At 45.3% G+C, this 27352-nt stretch overlaps 2 protein-coding genes across 3 annotated transcripts; one reads left to right on the plus strand and one right to left on the minus strand.

The window, feature by feature from the left end:
* LOC306952914 (protein CUSTOS) lies at positions 1 to 3061 on the plus strand (the record flags this gene model as incomplete). The annotated part of the gene is made up of 6 exons (XM_079543689.1): positions 1 to 139; positions 242 to 287; positions 1123 to 1221; positions 1868 to 1941; positions 2267 to 2357; positions 2710 to 3061. 6 exons carry the CDS (start codon positions 1 to 3, stop codon positions 3059 to 3061), a joined length of 801 nt encoding a protein of 266 aa, XP_079399815.1.
* Positions 3062 to 5886: 2825 nt separating this feature from the next.
* HNF1A (HNF1 homeobox A) lies at positions 5887 to 19665 on the minus strand (the record flags this gene model as incomplete). Of its 2 annotated transcripts, none has more annotated exons than XM_079543749.1 (10): positions 5887 to 6014; positions 6126 to 6267; positions 6546 to 6667; positions 6925 to 7116; positions 8465 to 8666; positions 10421 to 10578; positions 10732 to 10970; positions 11249 to 11435; positions 12268 to 12467; positions 19331 to 19665. In XM_079543749.1, the coding sequence occupies 10 exons, from the start codon at positions 19663 to 19665 to the stop codon at positions 5887 to 5889; spliced, it is 1905 nt and encodes a 634-aa protein (XP_079399875.1). The 2 variants fall into 2 exon arrangements, with proteins under 2 accessions (XP_079399875.1, XP_079399874.1); XM_079543748.1 differs by having other exon boundaries at positions 10421 to 10599.
* Between the last annotated feature and the right edge of the window lie 7687 nt (positions 19666 to 27352).

The following is a 27352-nucleotide window of genomic DNA, read 5'->3' on the forward strand; positions in this document are numbered from 1 at the left end:
ATGGCGGCGCCCAGGGACGGCACGAGCACGGACAGCAGTTCGGACTCGGAGAGCAGCGGCGGGGCGGCAGCGCGGTTCCGGGAGGCGGCCTGGGATTGCGCGAAGCAGCAGGCGGCGGGGCGGGCGGAACCGCGAGGCGGTGAGGGGCGAGGCGGTGGCGGGCGAGGCGGTGGCCGGGCTGTGCCCTGCTTGTGCCGGGCTCTGGCCGCAGCTCTTTCTCACGTAGTCCTTCCTTTGGCAGGTGGATTTCCAAAGGATCAGCGGCAGGCTGCTCGGCCCAGCCTAAGGTATTGCTCTGCGGGCTTCGGGGTTGTGTTTTGGTGAAGAAAAACCTGAGGTGTGCTACTTAATGCCTTGCATTGCCTCGTACTGGAAAGCCTTTGGTACAATTGTAATCTGCAGTGATGCTTAATTCTAATAAATTAATGAAGTTATTTTGGAAGTATATTCCTCATCCCTCTAACAGTGAGGCAAAAGCAATTGAAAATAAATGTCTGCTGGCAGTTTCAGCATGAGTTCAAGTTGTCAGAAAAGCTCTAATTCTTCCATGCCCCTGCCACGCAAAAATTAATAGTTATGTATCACAAAACTTCTCATGTAAAGAATGGAGGGTTATATACAGAAGGGCAAATAATAACAATGTGATTGCAAAGCCAATCATTTGTTGGGTGGGAAAGCAGTGTCTGAATTAAGTGCCTTATAGCAAAGGGGGTGCTGACCTGTGTAAGCTTGCAGCATTTCTGCAGGCTTGGTTTCAAAAGCTGTCAGCCTTGCAGCTCAGTGCCATCCTTTCTCCTGGGACAGATTTTGCGTGAATTGTGGCAATGTACTCAAGAAGCTCCTACCAGAGAAGAGATGTCCTGCCATCATTTGTTTGCTTTTGCAGGCTATTTCAATGAGAAAATCATCCTATTGCTTTCAGGGAGGTGGCTGGATGATGTTTAGCTCATTGTTCGGAACTGAACTGTTGAGCTCTTCTGCTTTACTTGGCAGTTGTCCCTTATCAACTCAACATGAATTAGTTACTGCAGGGTAGGAGATTTTACAGCCCCCTATCTCCTGTTTGAGAGTATTGGATGTTATTGCTCTTGAAGGAGGTGATCATTATTTTATTTTAAACAGACGTGAGGTGAATGACCATGATGAGGATGGAAATGAGCTACAGACCACACCAGAGTTCAGAGCACATGTTGCAAAGAAACTGGGAGCAATGCTGGACAGGTATTGGCATGTCATACTAAAAAGGCTTGTTGTATGGGTAGAGTGCAGTGATGCTTCTGTGTGCTAAAAGCAAGAAATTAAAGATCTGAGTGCAACTTGGAGAAATTGTTTTCTTCTCAATTCCTTCATTTCTGCATTTAATGCAAACTTCCAATATTCTGTGAACTAATTTGGCTCACCTGTTGTGTCCTTCTGGTAATGACTTCCTGTGCAACACTGCCAGTCTCCATTTACCTCGGTTGTAAATGCATTGTAGAGAGGAAGAAGAAGAATTTGGGTACCATATCATCATTTAAAGGCAAACATAAGAACCTTCCTCTCTTGCACCCTAAAGCTGTATGCAGTTCAGGATTTTACTGGCAGCGTGCATCTGTCTGGGCCTGCTGCTGTCTTTGTTATGTGTGTAAATATCACCCTTGGAACTAGAATTCCTGGTGTTTAAAGTTGGCTTTTAGAACTAAGTCATTCTTGTGGCATATGTTGCTGAGGGGAGGAGGCACGGTCTGCTCTGCAAGCAGGGAATTGAAACTTCACTAAAAAAAAATAAGAAACCATAACAGCACCCTGGTCTCGTTTCCTATGAATTTCCAGTTTTAGCTCAGTTTGTACAAACCTATCTAACATCTAACCAGAGTTTTCTGTTTAGTGTCATCACTGTCTTGAAGGATTCATCAGGACCTTCACCAGCTCATGTGCAGCAGTCTGACTGTGGAGATGATGGTGAGTGCTAGTCTTGTCACGTCCAAGTCGTGGCCATTTGCTGATGCAGTTAATCAAATAATAGCAAGTGAGATGGATCCTGTCCAGTGCCAGTTGTAGTTCTAGCTCTTTACTGGCTGAAGAGCACTAGCACAGGGTTTATTAGCATCAGTAAAGGCCGTTTCCTTGTCGTGACTGTTGTGTCCTAACTTTGCAGACTGACGGATGATTGTTACCAAGTGTAGCCATCTGTTAACAGCAGCAGGCTTTCCTAGGGAGACTGTTGTGGATTGCTCTCACTTATTCCGTATTTTGGCTAAAATTCCTTTCTAAATACATATTTTAGGTTTTCGCCTCTTCTCTTCCTCTGTCCCAGGAGGCTGTGGGCAATCAGAGCAAAGCCCTGCCCCAAGGAGGAGACGGCCGCCTAGTTCCAGGTGAGGTGCTGTCAGCTGCTTTGCTCCTCAAGTGCTATTCCAGCCCTTGTTTTCATGTTTCAGAGGCAGCAGAAACTCTCCCGTGGGATTAGAAAGTTGAAGAGCTTAAGTGGTGTGTTTATATGACTGATACTTGAAAACAGCAATTTTCTTTTCTTTCTTTCTATTTTTTTTTTTTTTAATACAAATAGGAGATGTAAACAATTTTAAATGCTGACTGTAAGCATTGGAATCCTGGATCCACTGGCTGTTCATTCCCTGTTCTGATCTTAGATAGTTCTGCTTTCAATGCTTTGGATGAATTCAAGGCAAACATGTAGCATAATTTCCTTCCCTTTTATTACCTTTCTAGTGACTCAGACACTGACCAAGAGTGGCAAAAGTACCAGGAGGCTGCTGTGTCAGCAGCAGACATTCTGAAGCAAAGTGCTTTTCCTGCACTGTCCCAGGATTCCAGCCAGAATACGTGTCAGGGTTATGTGGAGCATAGACAGAAGAAAAAGAAGAAAAAGAAAATAAAGGGAGAGAACGAAACTGAAGAGAAAATAATAGACCCAGCAGATTGTGACCAGGACAGCAGAGATTTGCCATGGTTGGATTCTGCAAATGGACAACACAAGAGACAGGACAGCAATCATACAGATAACAACACAGTGTCACCAGGAGCTGTGAAGAAGAAGAAAAAGAAGAAAGAGAGAGAATAAATGCTTTGCTGTGCAGATGGGCAGGTGATTGTGATGAATGCTGGGAAAAAACGAATGGAGTTACTGCAGATGAGGGAGAACTAATTTGCAAAGCTTATGTTCTAAAAGCTCTGTGGCCTGGGAGTCTAATTAAAGTGACTTCCTATGTTCTGACCTCCCTTGGGGAGCATTTTTCTCCTAGCACAGCAGTTATCTGTGCTGCTGCTTGCAGTCCTAGTGCGACAGGATTAAATACTGTGCACAGACCAGTGTGGTGGAGGGGTGTAATCGTAGCTGCATCCCTTCTGATCTGTTCTCTCACATGCTGAAACCAAATCTTGTCTCTTGGAGAAAGCATATGATGAATTGAAGTTGGTTTACGTGGCAGCAGGTGGTCAACTTCTTTTTTGCTTTGATTTGCCTGTGGGAAACTCATTTATTGAAAAGCATTACCAGATGTCAGTCCCCGCCCCCCCTCCATTTTTTCCCCCTCTATGATTATGGTAAGGATCTGCTGTTGAAACCTGCCCTGTTACTGATCCCTCTGTAGTCCACACCTCTCCAGGGCCCCTGTGTGTAAACAAAGGTAGCAGTGAGCTTATTTTGAGGTTGTTAAAAACCAGCAGTTCTGCATCCTAAATTTCTCTTAGAGTGTTTTCTGGGGTATTTTTTTTTTGTTATTAAATTCTTATTCACTATTAGTCTTATTTAATTTGGCAGATTTGTGGGACAGCAGCTTTCTTGTGTTCAATAGTTCCCCCAGCAGAGACAAAACGGGCTGAAGTTGGTTTTTTGTTTGATTGCTGATCAATGCTGTGAAATTGGTACAGGAAATACTTAAATCTCAGTTGCTGAGTTTCAGACCTTGTTTTGTTTCAGATGAGTTTTGTCTGTGAAACGCAGTGGGTTTTGGCACTTAGCATAGCTCTTTATCTGCCTGTTTCAGCTGCAGTATTCCAAGAAACAACCTGTTATTCGGATCAATACTCTGCTCCTGTTGAGTTTCAGTAGGTCTAATTCATTGGCTCTATTCAGGAGACCTAAAAGCTGGATTAGAGAAACCAAAATAGTGTGCTGATGCTCTTTGAACACAGGAAGGAAACAAGGTGTTTTCCTTCCTATTCTGAGATCCTTGCTGTTTGTCACTCAGGAGAACACACTTGGCATCCAAAAAATGGATGAAATAGAAAATTGGCTTGGAAGTAATCTGGACCTGACCGAAATTATTTGTTTTATGGCCAGTTAAAACTTCAGTGTATTGAAGCTAGCACCTCGAATGTCAAATGCATAACATCTTTTGCCTTGTTTTATATGTTTTTTTGTTTCTGCTTTTTCTGAATGGAAGTTAAAATTGATTTGCAAGTAATGCACGTGGGCGATTAGGAAATCATCCTTGCATAAAATTCCTTGGAGAACCTGGTTACCAAAATTAATTTCTGGTGCTTGGTGGTATCTAGAGGAAGCTCTTGCAGGCACAAACTGTTGTGTGTTATGTTACCTGCAATACTGAAATTTCCAGGCATGATAACCAAAGAGTTCACTGTTTTTTAATTGTTCCATGTGTCTTAATCTGTTCAGAATCTTGAGCATGTTCTGCTGTCCTGCTCACAGTAGCAAGAACAGCCCTTATCACAATGGCAAAAACATGTTAATTGGGGCTTTTCGTATGCCATGTCAGTGATATAAAGATTCAGAGTAAATAAAGAAGAGGGGAATAATTAGAAGAGGAATTATGTATGTAGAAAGTTTTCATTTAGTGCAAAGAAGGCTTTTAGACTCCGGGGGAATTATTTTCATATCAGGAACTACAGAATCTATCCTACAGGGAAGGCAGGAGTGAACAGTGTTCTGTAACATCCATCCAAGTTGGCATTGTTACAGAGAACTGAGGGAACTACTGCTGTCTGTGGAGCATGGAGCCCCGCTGGATGTTGTGCAGTGTCAGGGACCTGTGGGGAATGCCATCCCTGGGTCGCTCAGCAGAACGTGTGAGATGAGCATCCACGTGGTTAATGCAGAGAGCTGAAGTCTCCTTGCTGCTGTTAAACTTTAATTTCTGCATTTAAAACAAAGCAGAGCTATATATATAAAAAAAAAGTAACCAAGCCATTTCCACTAGGATAGCATGATTTTAGAGTAGGTCATTTTGAACTGAGAATGTTTGGGATTTTGTGGTTAATTACGGGGTTTACAGCTTGTAGTCCATGATCTTGTACTGACAGGTTTTTGCTGAGCCATTCCTGATCCAGTTTCTTGGTGACTTTCATTGCAAAGTCAGAAGCCAGGTTCTCACTCTTGCCTCCAAGTTGATATTATCTCTCATAATTCCAATTCAGGTTTCCTTACATCAAAGGAGGAGGAGAGTGCTTTAAAGATGGTGTCCCTTTTTTGACAGCTCAATTTTTCTCTTTTCTGCATGGCTTACTTTGGTGTAGGCAGGTTTGTACAGGTCCAACCTAGTGAAGGTGAGCAGAACCAAAGTTCCACATACATCTTGGCATTTTTTTGCTGTATTCCAGTCAGATCTCTGACTTTATAGCACTCCTTCAGCATCCACAGGGATGTCTGGTCATTCTAGGCTGGCTTGTGGGGTTGGGTTTGGTGTTGGGGGTCTGTAGATCCTATCAGTGCTGGCACCACTGTTCCATAGCTCCTGCTCTGAGCCTGAGCCATCTCCTCTGGAGGCAGCTGAATGAGGGATTTATGAGGCAGTAGGGGCTGGAGGTTGGCTGACTGCAGCAACCATTCCTTCCAGTGGAAGGCAGTGGTGACAGTGACGGCAAACACACTTGGAGTTGCGCCTTATGCCTTGTCCTGGCAGCTCCCTTTGGGTGGTTGTCTTGGTGTTACTGAGTGGAGGATGCCATCTGCGTGGAGATGAAGGTCTCAATGACGTTATGGGTGGATGGCAGCAGCTGACTGTGGCTGTTGGTGGAGTCAGAGCTCTGGTACAGCACCAGGCTGCTGGAGGACACTGTTAAAAGCACAAGTAGAAGTTAAGTACAAATAATCAGTGCAGTCTCCTCCTCACACGTGCACCTATTTGCAATATATGTTTAAGAGAGTAAGTGGCTGCTCCTCTTACCAGCAGGGCTTGAGGTGAGGCGAGGACCAGACTGAAGGTGCTGGATGGTTGTGTCTTGGTTCTGTAGGTGTATCGCCGGTGCCTGCGATACTGGTGTATGGATCCCAGAGTCTGTGTGGGTTTCTGAGTCAGATGTGAATGCCTGGAGAAAAGAGTTAACAGTGCCTGGTTTCTTCATCCCTACTAACAGACGTGGGGGAAGAGGATTAGAAAGAATGAGCAGGTGCTGTTTCCAAGGAGATTAAATCCTTGATGGTGCAGTGAGAAGCTTGCTCTAATGTCTCCAGCAAGGCAAGGAGATGAGATCATTCTGCTGGGATGGCATTGACCACACACCCAAAAGCTCTTTGAGAAGCAAGGAGCTCCCAGCAGACTGATGCAGCTGTAAGGTGGGGGGGACACATGTGCTAAGGCTGTTACCTGTTTAGTTGGTGTCAGGTTAGTCAGCGCGCTGAGATTGGCTGTGTCTGTTATCACCATGGTTTGTGGGAGGAGGCCTGTATGTGTGTACTGGGCCACTTCAGACTTGGGGCCGTAGAGAGCTGTACACAAAACAAAAAATAAAAACCCAACAAGATCATGTGGGAGCTGGAGCTTTGCGTGAGGTTGGTTTGGCTGAGTTTCTCTCTTCGTGTGTGCAGACCTGCTGCCTGTCTCTGAAATACTGGGAACGGAGGGGCAGGAGGATGAATGCAAGAGGAAAATAATGTCATAATTATAGCAATTAAGTTTCAGAGCCAGCAAATGCTCTAGAACAAAGTGTTTTGTTTTGTATGAGCAAATGAGTTTGCACTCTTACCATGGGGGTTCTGTATCTGGGCCATGGTAGCCATGAAGGGGCTCTGGTTGATGTGGCTCTGGACCTGCTGCATGAGGGGCTGCTGGTAGGACGGGTGCAGCTGCTGGGAGAACTGGACTGGCTGCAGGGTGGTGAGGCTGCTCCCCATGCTGTTTATCACAGGTACACTCTGGGGCTGGGTTGAAGTCAGGCCTGAAAAACAAGAAGTGATGACAGCGGCGCTGCACGCTATGGGAGGAGCGGCTGCTCTGCAACAGGAGCCTCTGAAGCAGTCACAGCAGTTCTGTCGGAGCAGTGGGATCAGATTCTGCTTTGCAGGAAACCCCTTTGTTCGCTGTGACTGGGAGTAGATTTCATGCCTATGAAAATGAAGCAGGTAAGTGCAAAAGGAATAATGCAGGCAGCTACTATAAAAAGCTCCTCCGACTTCCCGTGTTTGTTCCTGCAGTGCCTCCTGTTGTACCAGTACAGGTCGCTTCCCACTTAAGTGATAACATGATGTAGATTTCCACTGGGGAGTCCTCGCTCAGAAGTGAACTCAGAGCAACATCTCAGTGTCTCATTCCTTTATTCTCTCCTTTTATATTAAGTTGTAGGTAACAGATGACTGTGCTGTAGCTGCCCAGCCACACAGAATGAAGTTTAAGCTCATTTTGTTTGGGCTGCTGAATTCTGGAATTTGAACCAGTGAGAAAGGCAGAAGGTGTCACTCATCAGTACTCACCGCTGTCTATACCGTATTCCTGGATATGTAGGGTATGTTCCTACACCCTATTCATCAAGCCTCTCTAGCACTGAGAGAATGTTAACACTGTGGAAATCTCTTTTAATTATTCTTCTTCTTGGCTTGCACAGAATTGGAATCAATATCATAATGTTGGCTATAAATTGGGACGTGGAAATTGGTTTATGGTTGTTGACAAACAGGACCTCTTTCTTCCAGAGAAGAAAGGGTAAGAAGAGAGCACACATTTTATTCTCCTTTCTCTAATGAGATGCATTTTGGCAGTTGGTTTTTCCTGGAGTGAAAAGAAATCTGATAGCGGTCCAGAAAAACTGTTGAGGTAAAAAAAATAAATAAATAAAAAATTAAAAAAAAAAAAAGTAAAAAAAAAAAGGAGTGATGACTGCATGTGCTTTTTGCAGGAAGTAGAACAGGATGTTTTGTCTTTCACTGTGAACATGCTTAAATTCCCTTAACTGAAAGCTGGCATTATGTTTATATTTGGGAAGAGGCACAGCAGTAGAAAAAAACCATTGGCGTAGGAATAGATCACAGAATCCCTTGCTCTCAAGACTTGAGTTTCTGTGTGACTGGATTCTAACACGAATAAGGATGTCTGTCCCTTAATTTCACGGGTACTTGTCAGTAGTGCAGTTGAAGATCCTTAGTGTTTGTGGCCGTTTCCCCAGGTGCGTCTCAGTGCCAAATGAATGCTTTTATCTCTGAGGGTGAGGGAGGCAATTCTATGTAGCTCTGCACCAGAGTCCTGCTGAGCAGAGTTACCAAAGCCAACAACCCACCAAGCACACTGCTCACCTATTACCAGGGTGGAGCCGCCGGTGTTGGTGAATGCAGGCGCCAGGGATGAGGTCTCACCAGCTCCGATTGCCATCACGCCGGGCAGTGAGGCCATGATGAGGTTCTGAGTTTGCTGGCCCAGCGCATGGGGGTTTTGCTCTAGGCTGTGCAGGGCAGTCAGGGTGCTGACGGGGGGCAGAGTTCCTCCGGGAGCTGAGATCTGTGTGAGAGAAGGACAGTGGAAAAGCCATCTGCAGCAGGCTGAGTGTGGAGAGTCCCAAAGCTCTCAGCAACCTCTCCCTGCCTGCCCTTGACCCTTTGCTAACTGGAAACACTTCACCTTTGCTTGTCTGCAGTCTTTCTGTTTTCTCATGCTCATCAATTAACCAGTAAAGGTCAGATGTTGAAATATGAAGAGGAAATCCTTGCTCTTATAGTTCTTTCGTACTTAAAGACTACGAGAGCTGTACAAACGCAGATGAGGTCAGTCCCACTGCACTCCCTTTGAAGGGAAAGTTTGTCCTCTGCTTCACAACTGAGGGAAGAGGGCCATGCCCAGAGAAATTTGGAAGGAAGCTCACTACAGAATCCTCTTTCCTTGTTCACAAGGAGTTCACAAGGAACAAGGAGTTCCTCTTTCCTTGTTCACCCCTTCCTCTGAGAAGTGCCTTTAATTTCCCTTCCTCTCAGCGAGTGTCTTTTTGTGGCCAGTTTTCAGATTAAGATTTTAAAGGGCTTGCTGAAAATATTCCTTAGTTGTTCTTTTTTTCCTCATAAAATATTTTCTTCAGGCTACATTAACAGTTCCTTGCTGTTAAAGGGGAAGCATATCTGTTGGGCAAATTCTGTGCTTGGATGTCTTGCTGATTTAGGCTGTGACCTCGAGTCACCAAGAAATCTGATAACTGGACTGTTTTCTTGACCTCTGAAATGAAGCACATCACCTCTCTGTGCTCTGATGGGGTTTGAACTTACAAGGCCCTGTAGAGATCTATAGCTGGGATATTGTGGAACGGCAAAAGGGCACTCAGATAAATTGGCTGATGGAGAAATTTCAGTGATTTATACTATACTTTTTCTTTCCCCCTCAGAAAAAATCTGTAAGAATGCTTTACTAAGAGAAAGCACCAGCAGGTTAAATGGTGGGACAAATTATCAAACAAATACCAGCTCTAGAAGATGGCTTTAGAAGACTTTCAGCATCTCATGCAAGACTTTACTCTTTGAGGAGAAAATAGAAAAAAAGATTTAAATCAAACTGATTTATGGTGAACTTAGCTGTGCCATGGGCCAATGTGCACTAATGCAAACTGCTGCCAACCCTGTTAGCAAGAGAGCACATGGAAACTGAAGCTGACCAGTCATGTTGCCCTAATGCTCAATTGCTAGTTAAGTGGAAAGAGTTATTGTTTTTTTTTTTTTTTTTTAAGGAAGGAAGGAAGGTTTGTTTTTTTTTAAGGAAGGAAGGAAAGAAGGAAACTTGCTTTGAGGAAGGCAGGTTGCTGCAGTGTGGACATCCAGTACATGTCTCAGTGGTGTAACTGGTCTCTGATCTGTTAATCTCATTGGTTCTGCTCAACTATTTTGGGATATACAGTGTTCAAATGAGAGAGGTGATGAGTGTGACTGGGGAAAGGGAGATGAGAAAAGAGCCTCCTGGGAGGAAGGAAATCAAATCGTGTCACACTTGGAGCTGTGTTCTTTTGGTGTTGGTTGTGCTGTTTGTTTGTTTTTCCACAATAGGTTGTTTGGGTTAGTATTAAAGAAATGCCTGTGCTTCCATGTCATCCCAACCCCCATCAGTCTGGAGCGCATGGGTATCCCCAGAGTTCTCATATCGCAAAGTCAGTGCAAGGCAGTTGTCCTCTATCTGTAATACGGCTGTTTTAAAGGGCATTCTAGGAAATACCATTTCTGAAGAGTCTCCCCTGTGGCCACCCTCTAGTCGCCAGGGCTCTGGTGTACGTCACTTACCAGCTTGGTGTCTGTGCTCAGCAGGTTCTGGCTGGGCTCCAGCCCAGGGGGAGAAACCTGATGCAGGATGGTTTGGGTGGTCACCATGGAGCTGTTCCCGTGGTGGTTGCTGCTGGAGGACTCTGCCTCGCTGGCTGGCTGCTGGTTGTACCTCACTCCTGCATCACAACAGGGGGAAACTCTGTGTTAAAACCGAGTCACTTCACCAAGTGCTAAGCTCGGTTGCATTTGTGGATGCTGGTCTCTGGGCGTTTAGGTCAAGGGCCGGGTTTGCTGTCTCCCTTTCAGATCTCCCTCCGGTTGCTTCTTACCGTGAACTTTGGTGGGTGAGAGAGCAGGAGGCGGCTGAAGGGAAGAGGAGTTGTGAGGAGTGAGAGGGGGAGCAGAGGTGGGCTGCGGCCCGCTGAAGTTGTCCATGGCCAGCTTGTGCCGGAAGGCCTCCTCCTTCCTGCGGTTGGCAAACCAGTTGTAAACTCGCACCTCGGTCACCAGGTTTGAGCCCAGACCCTGGGCCTGAGATGGGGAAACGCCTCTCTGAATACATTCTGCTCTGTTAGGAGAAAGCACAAAAAAGAGTTTTGCTGAGTCTGCCTCGGTCAAAGGCACGCAGTACGTGTGCAGCCCCAAAGTGACGGCGGTCTTACACACCACAGGGGAGGATCCTGCTGGGTACAGCGAGATGTGGGGCATTACTGCATCCTTAGCAAACAGGGAACGCTCACGAGTCTCGATTCAAATGTGGCTGATGCCACAAGCCTGCTTCATGTGGGCCTCAGCACACCAAGCATGCAGAGGCCCTGCTCCAGTTCTTCAGACACCCTTCTTTACCTGTTGCACTCTTCCACCAGTGCCTCTCTCTCTTCTTTGCTGGGGTTCTTCTGTCTCTCGTAGGCTTGGAACAGAATCTGTTGTGAGGCAGGACCCCATTTAAAGCGATTTCTTCGTCCCTTCTTGGTGGGCAGATCATCTCCCATGGGCTCCTCTGTCAAGATCCCCTGACCAGCATGTGTGAATTCTGCAGGCACAAAAGGGCGAGGGAGTTTAGAGGAAATGTCATGGAAAACAGAGGGCTGAATCTAGAAGGGGCAGAAATCAAGTTCCATAATCTGCTAAAACAGTTAAGATGTTCCTAGCAGGACTGTGGTGACCTACCCCTTCTCTTACTTGCATTGCATCTCAGCTCCCACCTTGGGGAAGTGAAAACAGATGTGGGAGGCTTGAGAGTAAGTATGATTGGGGTCCTGCTCTCCAGAACAACCCAGAGGCTGACAGTCTCGTTTCAATTGCAACTCATGAATACAAAGTTAAGTGAGAGATTGCAGGCAGGTTCTTGAATATAGAAGTGCATGCTGCAGTGATGGGTTGCCAGTGGGTGTCTGTATAGAGAGGGCCTGGAGCGTGAGGTGATAGCCAGCAGTGGTTTGTTACAGCAAGTACAATAGTTTGCTGCTTTTTGCAGCTAGGGGAACTGTTGCTTTAGCTGAAAATTGTAGCAGCCTGGTGCTCAGACAGAAATGCCTGAGAAATGTCTGTGATGTGTCAGGCACACTGTTTTAGTCTGAGGATGGATTTCAAGCTCCAATGGCAAATGAATAATGTTAGTTTGCATCTCTTTAGCAACATGATGGGTGGAGTGGGTAACTGCAGGCTGTTTTGTGATGGGGCATTTTTCCATGTGCGGTTAGGTTCACTTTACTGATTACTGATGTGGATTTCTCTAAGCTTGCTTCCAGAAATGGCTTTTCCTGCATTTTTTTCCTTGATAGAAATGTGCAGTAAGGATCAGCAAGGGAGAGCAGAGGCTTTTATGAAGTTGGAAACTGCAGAACAATTACTGCTGTACTTACGCTGGGCCACCTCTCGCTGCTTGCGGACGTACCAGGTGTAGAGGGCTGCCCTTTTTTGGGTCTTCATGGGAGTGCCCTTGTTGAGGTGTTGTGAGAGGTGGGATTGGTTCAGACCAGTCGTGTCCACCACCTCGCGCTGAGGGATGTTGTGCTGTTGGAGGTAGGATTTCACCATCTTTGCTACCCGCCAGGGATCCTCTCTGGAAGGAGCAGAAAATACTTCTCAGGAGAGCTCTCTGTAGCACCTGCACTCGGCAGACCCGCATTCCAAGGAGCTTGGTGCTTCCCTAGGTGCACCATGCATATCAGTCAGCACCACTGCAAGTGAGGCAGGGATGTTAACTGGCTGGAGAAAGGAGAGCTGTTCTCAGTGTGGCCAGGGCACAGCATCTGTCAGAAATTAGGTGGAAAAGATGTATCTAGCTTCCTTTAAGCAGATCTCTGTAGGCACTTTGATCTCCCCTTAGAAAGAGCCATCTTTGGCTATCAGGGGAACTTTCCAAAAACACGGCAGCAGTCTTTGCCATCTGTGCTTATTTTTATACAAGGCTTTGCCCTGCTCTTTTCAGGCAACTGCCATCTGTAAATGATAGAAGGTGCTGACAAGTGACACAGACAAGGAATGTACATCCCTTTCTGCTGGGAAGTAATAAAGCATTTTTTGCTGCTAGTGAATAATGCTGTGGGGAGAGAAGTGACACTGGATCTCAGCATTCAGCTGGGTATGTTATGACTACAGGTATCTATTTTTCAGAGATGACAACTATCTTGCCATTCTCTTCTTACTTTTCTTCTCTGTCCTCTTCAAGGCATAAGTGCTTGGGATAGGTGCAATTCATTTTTCCAAGGCAGATTCACTGTGTTACTATGCTGAACCTAGCTCATTCCCTAAATCTTGTCAGGGATGAGAAACATGGCAGAGATTCAGGCAGTGAAAACAGGCTTTCATCAAACTGTCAGAGGACAGCTATGCATGTAATATGTATACACCAAGCAATCTGGCATTATGTGCATCAGCCTTGCATTATTAACATCTGATTAACATCTAGATCCACTCAGACTCCGACTCGCTATAAAGAACAGGCAACCTATTAATTCCTCCTATTGCCACTATCCTTTGGGGGAACAACTGGAGGAAAACCTGAAGCTAATCTGATTTGAGATTTTATAATGCACGTGAATCTCTGATTAAGACCTCTGATTAGAATATCCACAACTGTTCCTAAGGAGGCGTTCAGTGCCAGTTTGGATGGGGCCCAGCCTCATCTAGTGGGTGCCTTGCCCACAGCAGGGGAGTTAAAGCTAGATGATCTTTAAGGTCCCTTCCAAGCTGAGGCATTCTATGAACTTGTGAGAACAGACAACGTGACTTTGACTGCGACTTCTTTGTGTTTGTCAGTTTCACTGAGGCTGAAAATTACAGTAAAAATAGAAAGATGGGAAAACAGGCAGTCTAGAACCAATCAACTCAGGAGCCTCTATGGAAAAGATTCTGGTTCAGTTTTAACAAAGCATCCTTCTGTTTTTGTATGCAGGATATCTGGTGGAGAAGGTTTGCACATTGTAGAAGTACAATGGTGCTGCATCTAACACCAGCATCAAAGGAGCAACGGGGATGAAAAAATATTTCTAATATTATGGGTGATGTGTTGCAAGAATACAGAGATCTGAGCAACTGGCAACAGCTGTACCGTTGGAGGCTTTGTTGATTCAATAGGTTGCCAGAGGCTGCAAAGTGATAAGCAGGACAAAGTCCACACCTGTTCTCTCAGTGCAAATACCCTTATCTCTGTTCCCTTCACAGCCTTTCGCAGTGGCTGGGTAGTCCAAGGAGCAAGCTCTGCTGCCATTGTATGTATGGCGGAAGCAGGGTTGGTTACAGCTCTCTGAAGAATCTGTTTTCTTAAATTAGGACCATTTGCTTCTCTGCTATGATGGTACACTTGCTTACAGAGCTTCAGTCTTCTAGCCTACTCCCTTAACTATCTTCGTCTTTTCAGAAGCCTCAAGTTGGGCTGAATTTGCAGAGCTTTTCCATCTTCGGTGTCTTTCCTCCCTCAGTGTTTGTGATATGTTCCAGCCAGCACATGTGCCTTGAATTTGTTACACACGTCTCTACACAGAAAAGGCTCCTACTTGTGATCTCTTCTCTTAAATTTGAGCTCTGGCTCAGATGGGGAAAGGAGGGACTGTGTCATTACTGATGGAAACCACTGTTGCATATTGATTTCCTTCCTGCAGGCTGATGGTGAGTCACTTCTGTCTTCCCTGTCAAGATCCTTGCTTCTTTGTGGTAGGAACAAAGCGGGAAGAATCCGAGAGTCTCTTTTTCACTGTAGTTCAAAGCCTTGTGCTTTCTTTTCTGTTTGTTTGTTTTATTTTGAGACAAAGCAGAGCGGGTTCTGTAAGGGAAAACACTGCAGGGAAATCTTACCACAGTATAATTTCATAAGATAGCTGTATGTAATCCTAACTACTCTGTACATCATCAAAACGTGGGCTGTAATATCAGTGCAGCAATTTATTTTGGCCCTGGACTACATCACAGAACAAGCAATGGCAGCTGCTCAGCTGAACCCTGAAATGAGCTGTTGCCCAGATGCTCAGTTCCACCTGCAGAGTCTGCATCGTTGTCACACACATCATAAGGTAAACCTTAATTCCTTCAGCAGTGGTAGGACTGTCACTGACTGTCAGTTTTCCTGTTTAGCTGTGCTAAAATCTCACTTCCACGGTGAGTTAGAACTGGGTGTGCCTCACTCAAGCTCTCTTCTACCTGCAAGCCCGTTTTCTGCTTTTTTAATCTTCATTCTTCCCAAATAGAAGCTACCTCTCCATCCCATTCTTGCTTTGGAGATGTTAAGTTCTTCCTGGAAATTGTTCCACGTAATGCTTACTTCCCAAATCTTGCTTTCAGCCTTCAGTCCTGCTTTCAGTCCTGCTTTCAGCTTCTGAGCATGGCCCCTCTCCCTGACTCCTGTCAGCCACAGGGGCCTGGGTCTTCTCTCCATTCCAGCTTCCCATTTTCTTAGTTTTGAGGTCACTTTTTAAGGGCGTTTTCACCTCCCTTTTGTTACCTGAACAATAAGTAACCCAGGTAGTTAGTTATAAACTCAAAGGGAACAAGAGGCTGGTTGATAATTTATAGCAACATCTCAAATTTAAATGGAAAGTAAATATCAAGTTGTTAGCATTAAAGAAAACCCATTCCAGAGAGCTGGAGATGTAACATTCGGGGGACATTCTCTTTCCTTCACTCTTCTTGACTTTTCCTTCTTTTTCCTTTGTTCCTTTCTTTCCCTTCTTCTTTCCCATTTTTTCCCTCTATTTCTCCTTTCCTTCTTTCTTGTTCTCAGATTCTCAGGCAGGAGAATCCTTTGTAGGTTCTGAATCGCTGTTTGGACCAGAGCTCACTTACGCAGAGGTTCAGAGCGGTGAAGTTCTCAGCATCGTGCTCTGTGCCTTTCCTCTGGAGCCTGCTAGAAGCCCTCACTGATGCCAGTGCACACCTGGAGCCGTGCTGGGCAGAGAGCAGGGAAGGTAAGACCATGGACAGGCTTCCTTTCTGATGAACTTGGCCTGGTTCGCCTCATCTTGGTTTATATGTGGAAATGGAAGGGGTGTGGCAGCTTCATCTCAGCTTTCCCCCGTTACAGCAACTCGAAGACAGTTTACGTGAGGAAGATATTGACTCTTTATCATGGCTTTTCTTTTTTCCCTCAAGGAAGGCATGCTTTTGACCCTGCCTCTAGGGGAAACCTGTTGCTTATCTCCATTTCTCTCTTTCCTAATGGCATTTTGCTCCTTGCCCTACAGGTGAACTGCTGCTAAACCTCTCGCCATTCTCTGGACGTGCAGTAACTCGATCTGTCCCTGCTCCCAAGGACACCTCTCTCTTGCCTTCTGTAGGTAATACCAGGCTGTTCTTTCTCTCTGTAGGGTGATCTAGAAGGAATGTTGTTGCTCAAATTGCAAATTTATGGAAGATCAATGAGACATTTAGGGATGAAATTATGAAATGTCCACTCCTCACTACAGAAGCGTTAGTCTGAACTGTTGTCAACTTATCAGTTGTTTTCTGCAGGGACAAAGTGTAATAGGTGCCCATAGGATCACCCAGCTGTGTAGAAGTCTCTTGTCTAATTCCTAGCTTACTCAGCTTTGTTCTGTGCTTCTAAAACCACACTTCCAACTTCAGTGGTCCTGTGAGGATGTGTTGGGTCTCTTGGTGCTGTCACTTTTCCTTTCCATCTCCTGGGATGCCTAGCAATGGACTCCCTCTGGTACTACTAAAAGAGTGATACCTGCAGTTACCACAAAGACTTTCTTGTATTGCCTGTAGCTGCCCACAAGTCAATGTCTCTGTTAGAATGTGGTCTACAATATCAGGCCAGGGATTGTTAGCCTGAAGAAAGTTCTTTCTAAAGGTGAAAGAGCCTCCATCTGATTTCTTGACGTGAAATCCTTGTGTAGATGCTGAAATAGGTAGTTTTGCAATCATTGAAGTTCCACTGGGAATACCTGGGCTTGGAGATTTCTTGTTTTCCTTCCTTTTATTCATTGCTAGAAGTAATTTCTATTATAGAGTAATTCCTATTACAGATTCTTCTGTCCTGTCTGTAATTACAGTATTATTTTAAGGACGTTACCTTTTGGCATCTGTTAATGGAAAGGTTTATTCTTAAAAAAGAAAAAGCTTTAGTAAGCAACAACTGCTTAGACATTATCAAGCCCTGATATTGGTTCAGATAGTTGGAATAGATTCTCAGACATAAAATTGCTTTGAATATATTTTCTGATCAAAGATCTATACAATGTGATACTTGACAATACAGACTTCCCAGTGTTTTCACTTTACCTTGAATAGTTTTAATCTATTATGTTCCTCCATAAATACACTTCTAACTTTTTGGACTCCTGGTGCATTGCTCTGTCCTGTGGTACTTGGGATTGATGAATGTGGGCTCTGAGGTTCAGAACAAAGCTTTGTAATTACAACCCAGGGTAAGGCTTAGGAGACTCTGGTTCTCACCTATCCTTTTCTCTACCCTCTTACGGTTTTAGGTAAGTCACAGAATCTCTGTAGAAGGGCAGTATTACTCAACTGACTGTCTGCAGAGAGATGTGGGACTGTTGGCCAGAAACCATTAATGTCACAGGTTTGCAAGGGAAGTAAGTCTTGTGCTGAGCCGGATAACATGCACAGGAGAAAACAGTAGCAAGCACCTAGGAAGGCAGAGATGGTCAGAAACCAGAAATTGTGCTAAAGTGAAGTTGGCAGGAAGGAATTCCCTCCATACGTGAGCCTGTTCTCAGATCACAGGCGATAGAACTGAAGTCCTGCTTCACCCATTCATTAAAGAAAATGGGGCAAAGCCAGGAGCTCCTCTTCAGCTTCCATGGTCTCCCTTGTGGACAGATACCTGATCGGAAGTTAATGATCAAAAGGCTTATCAGGGGCTTTTCATCTATAAATTTATAAGACAAAAGAGAAATAATAAAGCCACTGGATAATTAGTAACTAGCCAGGGCCCGCCCGGTGCCACTGGTCTCAAACTACCCCAAGACCTGTACGCAGACTCAGGGAGATGAGAAGGAGGCAAGGGTGAGGGGAAGGAAATGCATGGAAGGGAGAGAAAAATTAGCTAGGAAGACATTAAAAAGGGGAGGATTGGCAGCAGAGACAAAACTGAGGAGAGAAGAGGGAATAGGTCCAAAGAATGAGGGAGAGAAAGGTAAGGGGAACAAAGGAGGCTAAAAGGTGTAACAGAGATGGAAGAGCAGAAGAGAAGAAAGAGAGACTGGCCCCAAAAGAAGACCGAATTATTAGGAGTGCTTTCCCCACCTGGGTAGGAGCTGATCCAGTGAATTTACCTCTGTTGGATGCAGCTGTCTCAGCTCGCAGTCCGCCATCTTCCATCTCCTAAGTACTTATGGTGAGTGCTAACTCTGACCTGCTGTTTTTCTGGCTTTGGCCTTTCTGGTGAGATTTGATGTTTTGCTTCTTGTTGTTACCTTTAATATTTATTTTGTTTGCATGTGAAGAGGAGGGAGACAGCAATGCCTGAGAAATTCTCTGTGTTTCACTTTTAGTGAAGATTTTAGGTGCAGGTCATTGCTATGTCTTGGATTTTCTGTCAGCTTGAGATTTCAGAATGTCCACCCCCCAAAACAGATGGGCAGATTCTGCTTCTGAGGTGCTAGATTGCTTGGATGGACATGATCCTTGTTGGGCAAATCTCTTTGCCCACAGAAATATTGTCCCATGAAGAATGCCAAATGGTAATCCCACTGAATGTTTCTCTGTCACAAGACTTAGTGGTTAGGGAGCTCTGCCTGTCTTTTGGTATTAAAAATGCGTGTATGCAAAGGCAAAATAGTGTGGGTGTAAAACCTGCAGTTGTTGCTGCATATCTACTTTATGGCTGTGACAGAGAGCGGATGGTAGAAGCAGTGGGTTCTGCCTCACTGCAGGTATTTGATTTGTGTGCTTTCTACAAGAAAATCTCCACTGAACTCAGGATTACTAAGCACTCGTGGGATGAGAAGTTCCCTTGGTTTGTCTTTGACCATCAATACTTCAGAGAGCAGTAAAGTTAAAAATATTTATCACCTTAAAATTAGCAGGGAAACTTCACAGCTTCACTTTACCATCAAGTCACTGGCTAACATGATACCTGTTAAGAGTGTGACCAGATATTATTTTTTCTTTCCTTGATGACTGAAATTTTCAATCCAGTAAAAGTATAAATGGCGGAAACTAACGTTTAGTCAAAGATGCAACTTACGCAGCCCACAAACTGTTCTCGAGCCTGACGATACAAGCATTTCAAACTCGTAATCGGGCTTCGTGGCTCCCTTTATGCATTTGAAGTGAAATTAAAAGAGAAAGTTTGAGCATCTGTAAGAGTATGGGGAGTGTTCTGGGGGGATAGTCGGGCATGGATGGAACTCTGCAGCTAGATCAGTTGTGAGCACGCTGAGCATAAAAGGTAAGGAAAAGAGACTTAGCGGGAGAATGCAAGAAAGAGCAGCAAAGAGGAGCAGCAAATTATTTCCTTACTGTAATAGTCTTTCCACCACAGCCTTCTGGTGAGCAGCCTCCTCAGGGCTCAAGTTTTCCAGCTCCTTCATTATCGGAGGGGTAAATTCCTCCCCGTCATCAGAGGTTTCATCTTCCGACAACCTGGTTTCCCCCATTCCATTGGGGAGATTGGGGATTTCGGGGCAGGACTCCCCTTTCTCTGTCTGCAGGGCATTGATAGCATGCTGACTTTCACTCTGGAGCATGTAGGGTTCCACTTCGCTCAGTGCCTTGATCAGGGTCTCCTTGGTTAGCCCCGACTCCAGCAGCGCTCCCAGCAGCTCCACTTGAAGATGGCTCAGCTTCGAGACCATGGTCTTCAGGCTGCAGTTCTTTGGGTTTGAGTTCCACGTTATCCTGCTTCCAGCTTCCCTACACCATGTTCCTGAGGTAACACGCCCGACTGTCAGCAGCGGGCACAGCGCAGCCTCCCGCCTTTACGCCCCCCCAAAAAAAACAAAATACAAAATTGAGCCACTTCGGACCCCCCACGACTGTCCTGAGCCAGTGCTGATAAAGGGACCCTTGGCTATCTGTTTACATTGGTAAATTCTCCAAGGTTCATATTTATCTCTGTGCTTAGCAAGTTACTGAACTTTGGACTTCAGCACTGCAGCAGCAGTTCACAAAGTGCAGAGGGAGAGAAAGCAGGGGGAGGGGGAAAGGGAGGGAAGCGGAGAGAGGAAAATGAAGGGATAGAAGGTCTGCCAGCATGGAAAAGTAAGCCATGGAAAGAAAACGAAGAGAACAAGAGTGGAAAAACAAGGCTTACTTTTGGCCCTATTCATTTTAGAGAAGGAAGAGGTAGAGTACGTACGAGGAAGAGTTGCGTTCGCCAATGTTGGAAGGTTGCAGAGCCTACTCTGAGCTCTAGCTGTGGTGGGTTGAGCTACTCTCAGCTCTTGCTGAGAGCTTTGGGCTGCAAAAATACTGCCTCGGCAGCTTGGTTTGCCTTTGTACAGCCCTCCAACAGAGACGAGTGACCACTGGATTGGTTTGAGTGTTCCCAAGACCCACAGGATGTTCTGGAGCTCCTGCTGACTTCTGTGGCAGAGCATTGAGTCTGAAATGATTTTTTTTTTTTTTGCTTTTGCCTTTGGCTTGCTGGGTATCTTAATATGCAAACATCAGCATTTGCCATAAGAACTTGCTACGTTTATTGCTGAATTGATGAGAAAAAGCTGTGTACACACGTAATTCAGATACTGCTTGCCCCACTGAGCTTGTGATTCAAGCACATGGCAGGGACTAGCCCTGGGTGTTGGTACATGCTGAGAATCCCTATCTGCAGCTGCCCTGCTTCTGAGAAGTGCTCTGGGCAGCTTTGGCTCCCATTTATCACCTACGTCTCTTGATACCAACCCTGCTCTAATGTTCTACTCCCACCTGTTGTTTGAATCCTGAAAACATGCTCTGTAACTTCACTGGAAAAATTTAGGGCAATTCTCATGGAATCTTCATTATATGATATTTTCCAGTCTGAAAATATATGAATGATTTTATCCATTTTCAAGAATTAGGAAATAACTTGGCGTGGATTTGATGGTGCACGAGCATCTTGTAAACGGTTCCTTCTTACGTGATCAACAGGAGGACTTAAAACTGTTGTTTTATTAGAAGTTTCCTATGGGCAGCCACTCACCTTGTTCTATATCACTTCCACTAAGCTCAAGAGAAGGGGAGCCCAACAGAACAGTCTCAAAAGCAATAAGTATTCCAACACAGTGCTGCGGAATGGCCTGGGCCCCTGTTCTTCCTTCATGCTCTCCAGGAGCCTGTGACAAGGGGCCAAGTCAGCAGCTGAAGGGCAGAGTGTTTTCCAGATGAGACCCCCTCCTTCCTCCAGGCTCAGCAAGATGTGCTTGGGCTGCTGGGCTGACCTTCCCAGCCAGGGCTGTTGCTAACTGTCACCTTTTGTTTCAGATGGCATCTACACCCAGGTACCACCCGTTCCCCCTGCTGCAGCATGTTAAAACAACTCAGGTGGCTACAGAAGGCTAAAAAGAAGTAAACTTTCGGATTCCATGTTAAAACAATGTAAGAAACTCGAGTGTGAACACATAAAAAGTCGTCTTTAGTTTCAAAGATTCATATTTATTATAATACAAAAAGAGCATTTAAGAAGCAGTGAGATTTGAGATTCTCCTATTGATGCTTTGATACAATTTGTGTGCATTTTACTCCCAATTACAATTTTGCTCATCCCCACCCTAGTAGACATGCCAACAATACTGGCCAATAGTAGTAATTGTGCATGGCAGGTACAGCATCCAACCCCAATACATAGTTTATTTGAGATGCATCCTTAGAATTCAAGGATTTTATGAGTGACGACAACAGACTGGGGGTCTCCTGCAATGAATGACAAAGATTCTGTCACACAACGTTACTTATTTATCTTTTTCTGTGGTATGATGATTTCTCTTATTTAAACTAAGATGGACACTGTTACCATTGTTCTTATTTAAAAGGTTGCCTGCTCTGAGTTCTGTGAGTGTACGTGCTTGCTGTGTGCTTTGGGGGTGGGGGACACACAGCCCCGAGTTCAGACATAACCATCAGTCTGCCAAGGGAACTGTAAAGAGAAGAAAACATAACAACAAATGATCTGCCTATATTGTGTGGTTTGAAGGATTCCTTATACACCCAGAAGCCTTCTGCCTTGATTCTGTGCACCCTGCAGCTGCAGAGGCTTTTAGAACAGCCTGTCTTGAAGCCAGTGGGATTTGAAGACTGTGAAAACAGAAATGAACGTCTGCTTGTAGGTTGGGACCTCACTGAATGCTAAGGCTGGATGCCACGTGGAGAATCCTGAGCTGAATATGGAATCTATTCAAGCACTGGAAAGGGGGTAAGTCTTCTCCATCACTTTAACACTCTAAACTATAGGCACGTAAGCAACAAAGAAGTAAGCGTTCTTTAAACAACTCCATCATCACCTTTACCTTCACTGTAACTCACCAGCCCATGTTAGTGAATGGTTTGAGGCTCTGTTCAGTATTTCAGGTTCTCCAGTGCAGGAAAACTAGTGATCTTTATAGTGTTTCTTCAGAGTTCCAAATTATGAGCGATCAGACCATGCACTTGGGAAAAAAAAGAGGAGACTGCTGCCATGTATTACCTAGCACTCCTATTTTATGCACTGACACAACAGATTGCAATATGGTATTTCTCAGGTTTTTACCATTTCCATAACATGCTGTTGGGAGGTGTGAGGTATTAAGGATAGCAGAGGCCAAGGTGGGTAACAGCAAAGCTTTAAGGCTGGATTCCAGTTCTAGTAGCAGAGCAGAAAGTAAATAGTAGAGTGCCATAACCCAAACAATATACTCCTGTAACTAAATTGCATCTCACAGATTTTGCATTGAGAAAGAGTATTTGAAAGACAAGGAGTTTGTTTTGCTATACTCATTTTCATTTATTACCAGTGTTTAGTATGTGTTGATTTCCTTAATTGCAACAATTTGCTGGGCTGTGATTTGATTCTTAAATTACTCAGACTGAGGTGATCATCCTGGTGGTTGTGGCGGGGCCAGCTCTTCGAGTTTGGAAACACCGAATGATTTTGCTCATTCTTCTCTTGTTTGCAGTATCTGCTTTTGAATTTCTTGCTGCAAAATTGCTTGCTTTTCCTTAAGTTCAGTGCTCCAATGATAAGACATAAGCAGCTCTACTACACTAAACTGGCCAGCGGTAACAGCAGGCTTGTGAATAATGTTTTAGTAACAAATTGGTTTAGATGCACATTTGAGAAACGTATCAATTAGTAATCACAAAAAGTCTGATTTCTATTTTATTTTAATGGCAAACATAATAAATAATAAAGATAATTTCCCTGCACATAGCAGGGGGGTTGAAACTAGATGATCATTGTGGTCCTTTTCAACCCAGGCCATTGTACAATTCCATTCTACGATAATAAAGACTCTTTAAACACGCTTGAATGCTTTGCACTGTTATATGTTTTTCAGTTATGTTTTTCTTCACTGCTCCTGAATTACAGACAGTCTAGGCCATTTTAGTTAAGGATGTGCCCACTTCCTCCAGTCTTCCTCCATTAACTGTTCCAACGTAATCTTTCTCTGCTGCATTTAATAGAGTAATTGAACTGTGGATTGCTTAATACTGACAGCTGCTGCATGAAAGTATAAATGGGTATACAGTAGGATTTTCTTATTATTTAGACTTATTAGTCTGTATTCTCCTTATTACACCAGGGAAAAACCCAAGTAATAGACAGTAGGGTACTGGGAACAGAACGGAGAGCAGACAATAGATGCCCAAAGTCTGAATTCTAGTATCAGTACGACCGTTACCTTTGTTTTCATGTGCTGAGTTATATCCATCCTTAAGTGTTCCTGATGAAAAATACAGTAATTGGCTAAGATAAAGGCAGCCCAATGTGACTTCAAGGAACATAAAGGGAATGAAAGAAATCTAACTATTTCTATGACAGAAATGCTAGCAGAGCAAGCTTGTATGGGGCTGTGAATGCGGTGGGAACATTATCACTGGCAAAAGAAATGCAGAGAAGTGGTTCTCCTAGTAATTCTTTACCATTTTACTCTTCTTCCTGCTGAGACTGCTAAATGCTTCATCGGCCTGGATGGCATTTAACATCACCTCTGTGAAATCTGAGAGTTGTTATTACAGTGTTCACTCCTACTTCCACGGTTGGAAAAAAAAAGAATGCAAATGACAAAACCGATTCTAATTTGCGCCCCGGGAGCTCAGTCCCACGTGGTACCCAGGACTGTGAACAATCCAAGGTAACTGCTGTTTGTGTTGCTTCCAGAGGGTTTCAACACAGATTTCAGTGTTGGTGCAAAGCCTGGGTATCTCAGTGGGAAAGGACTCACTCGAATACATCGTGTTAATGTTCCCAATTATACACATTTAATGCTTTAATTGAGTAATCTTTGTTGTAAATATGAATAGTAACACCGTTGAAAATATGACTTTACAAAGAAGGATTTTTTTTTTTTTCCCTCCTTCCCTATATTAAATTATAATTAAGAGTACAATCAGAAGATTTTAAGAGGGCAGTGCTCTGTTGTGACTGAGACACAGGAACAGCCTAACAACTTCCTCCTTATCACTGCTGGCAGGACGCAGTTGCATTCAGAAGAATGAATGTTTTGCTCTTTATGACCAAAGGCTGTGTTTAAATTTTGGGATTCTTGGTGATGCTGAGGCTGAGCTGTAGCAGCCATTAAGAACTACAATGGATGCAGAGCGGGGAGTTCTGGTGTGACAATGCCTTAGGACCCAATGGACTTAAATTAAGGTGATCTCTCTCTTTACAATTCTTATTCTGGTACAGAGAATCAGGACAGCGTCCTTCTCATTCATCTGTCAGTTCCCCCTTCACTTACACACAGCCTCCATCATCAGGGTGAGGATCTTTGAGAATAGGAACAGCTGTGGAGCTCAGTTAATGAAGGAGTTTCCCACTAGGTGGTAGTGAAGAGAATCATGTCATATACTGGTCAGAGCATGTTTTAATTATTTTTTATCAAGGGGAATCCCATGAGGATCTTACAAGCAGAATAACCTAACATAGCTCTGAGCTATACTGTCAAAACTGGATCTCTTAATTTTTTTCATTCCCTTTTTACTCATTTCCATGCCATTTGTTCCTTCCAAAGCCACGCAGGGTTGACAGCTTTACTTATTATGTCTTCTCCTGAAAGGTGAAGTGAATCTACATGAATCTATTCTGGCTTTCTTTCCACCTCCATTATAAAAGCATAAAGGCAGAGTTGGATAACACCATTTAAGCCTTTAGGAGGTGAGGACTTTGCAGCCAGTCCTTTGATCTGATTCTCCACCATACTTTCCTGTCTGTGCTCTGAGAGCTACATAAAAGAAAATACAATATTTTTGGTTGCTGCTAGTTTTGAAATACTTTGACAGGTCAAAGCAGTGCATCAGTCTATATCAAAGGCACCAGACAGAACAGCTGTTTTGGAAGGGCTTTGTAATGTCAGAGTACATTCTCACTGAAATTCAGAGTAAAGCTCCCCTGTAGGTCCAAAGCAAGCACATACAAAAGAGATGATGAGAAAATGATCTGGGGGGATGCAGGCTGTGCTCCCCTTTAGAGTAATGCAGGTGCCGTGTCTGCAAGGAGGAGAACGTTTCTCCTGTGAATTCATCCAGCTACTCTAATGTAACGATAGACCAAGCTTGCAAGATCATGTAGTAGTTTATGCACCAACCCTGAGACGCTGGAAAAAAAAAATTATACTTCAGTAGCTCACCAGCTAAAAGTCACTGGTGTCAAATTAATGTGCTGTAAATATTGCAAGATAGAAATTGGAAGGATTTCAATAAGCAGGAACATTGCTGCTTTATAGATGCCAGTGCTGTTTTACAATGTCTCAGGGGAAAAAAAAAAAAAGAAAAAGTTGAGTATCAAGACAAGGTTGAAACACTTGTTTATCTTCCTCTGCGTTGATTCAAAAGATGGGAGAGGTTTTTTCTTTTGCATTCATTGTATCATAATCACTGAAAAGGGATGTATATCCTTATCCCGGGATTGCATCACAGCAGAGGGAAGATTTCAAATTATTTATCAGCTTTCTAATTGTTACGACATGTTGCATTGCTGGGACAAGGAAGGAAAAGCAAGATTTCTCCATTGTGGAAGTCTGAGCTTGTTTTATTTTCTAGTTTGAGATTGGGGAGGGGGAGAGGAGAAACAATGAGCTCCACCAGAGGGGTCAGCTGGGCGCTGCTCCCTCCAGCTCAAGGCTCTGTGACTCATCCTGCTGTCCTTGCACCACACGGCAGAGTTTAATGGGTACAGAGATGGGCAGCGGGGTGGTGGGTGAGCTGGGGGAGCAAAGAGAGGAGGTCAAAGAGAGGAGAACATCTCGCAAGGTAGCCCAACCTGAGCCAGGCTGGGAGCAGATGCTTGGACTCCTATCTAACAGTGCAGCCATTGGGGAGCCAGTGAGCCTGTTGGTTACCGTGCTTTTGGTATTCCCCCCACAGCTGATAAATCCAATTTCGAGCGTATTTTTCTTAGCATTGATCATGGCAGTAGCTCTGACGTCCTTCCTGCCCCCGAGGCTGAAGGGCTGTGCGGAGCTGCGTGCCAGCATCCAAAGCTGTGGGATCACTGCAAGAACCCTACCGAAATCAGAACGGGGAGAACGGGACTTCCTTCCACCTCCAGAGCGGCACTTAACCACGTTTCAAATACAAACGGAGCAGAGAAGCCTCCAAGGCGCAGCACCAACTTACTGAGAGCAGCTGAAGCGAGGTACCAGGCGTTCCCTCCGTGCAATGTGTGCGCGCACTGCGGTTCCCTCTTTGCTGATGTGGACACCGACCCAGCAGAGCTGGGGCAAAGCAGCCCAAGGCACATTTCTGGGAAATTCACGCTCCGTTTAATGCTCGAATTTAAGAGCCACCTTACCGGATCCCTTGCGTTTACCACCTGCTTTCGGCACAACCCAAAGCCTCTGCACAAAGCCCATCCTTAGCTCCAGAGCACAGCACAGCCCTTTCTCGGGCACGACGAGCCCGGCTCCCCGCCCCTTTCCCAGCCTTCACCATTACCTGCCCGCCCGCACGGTCGCGGTGCGGCCGGGCCCGACAACCGCAACCACCACCATCACCCCCCGCGGCCTCGAGTTCTCTCCCCGCGCGTGCGCGCGGCAGCGGCACGTGAGCGTGTTGTGGGCACGTGATGCCGCGCGCCGCCCGCCCCCACGTGGGCTCCGCCTCCGCCGTGCGCGAGCGCGAGCGCGGGTTCGCGGCGCGGCCTGGCCCGGCCCGGCAGCCGCCGCCCGCCCCCGGCCCGCCCCTCGCCGCCGCCGCCGCCGCCGCCTCGCCGGCCATGAGGCCCAGCCGGCGCCCGAGCGCGGCTCCGCGTCGCGGCTGCTGAAGCGCCGCCTCGCCGCGCCGCCGCCACCACCATCGCCCGCTCCGCCATCCCCTCCCCGCCCGGCTGCGGACCCCCCCTTCGCTCCCCTCCCTCCTCGCGGCCGC

The sequence above is a fragment of the Tetrao urogallus genome (assembly GCF_951394365.1).
Source record: "Tetrao urogallus genome assembly, chromosome: 17".
Classification (NCBI taxonomy): Eukaryota; Metazoa; Chordata; class Aves; order Galliformes; family Phasianidae; genus Tetrao; species Tetrao urogallus.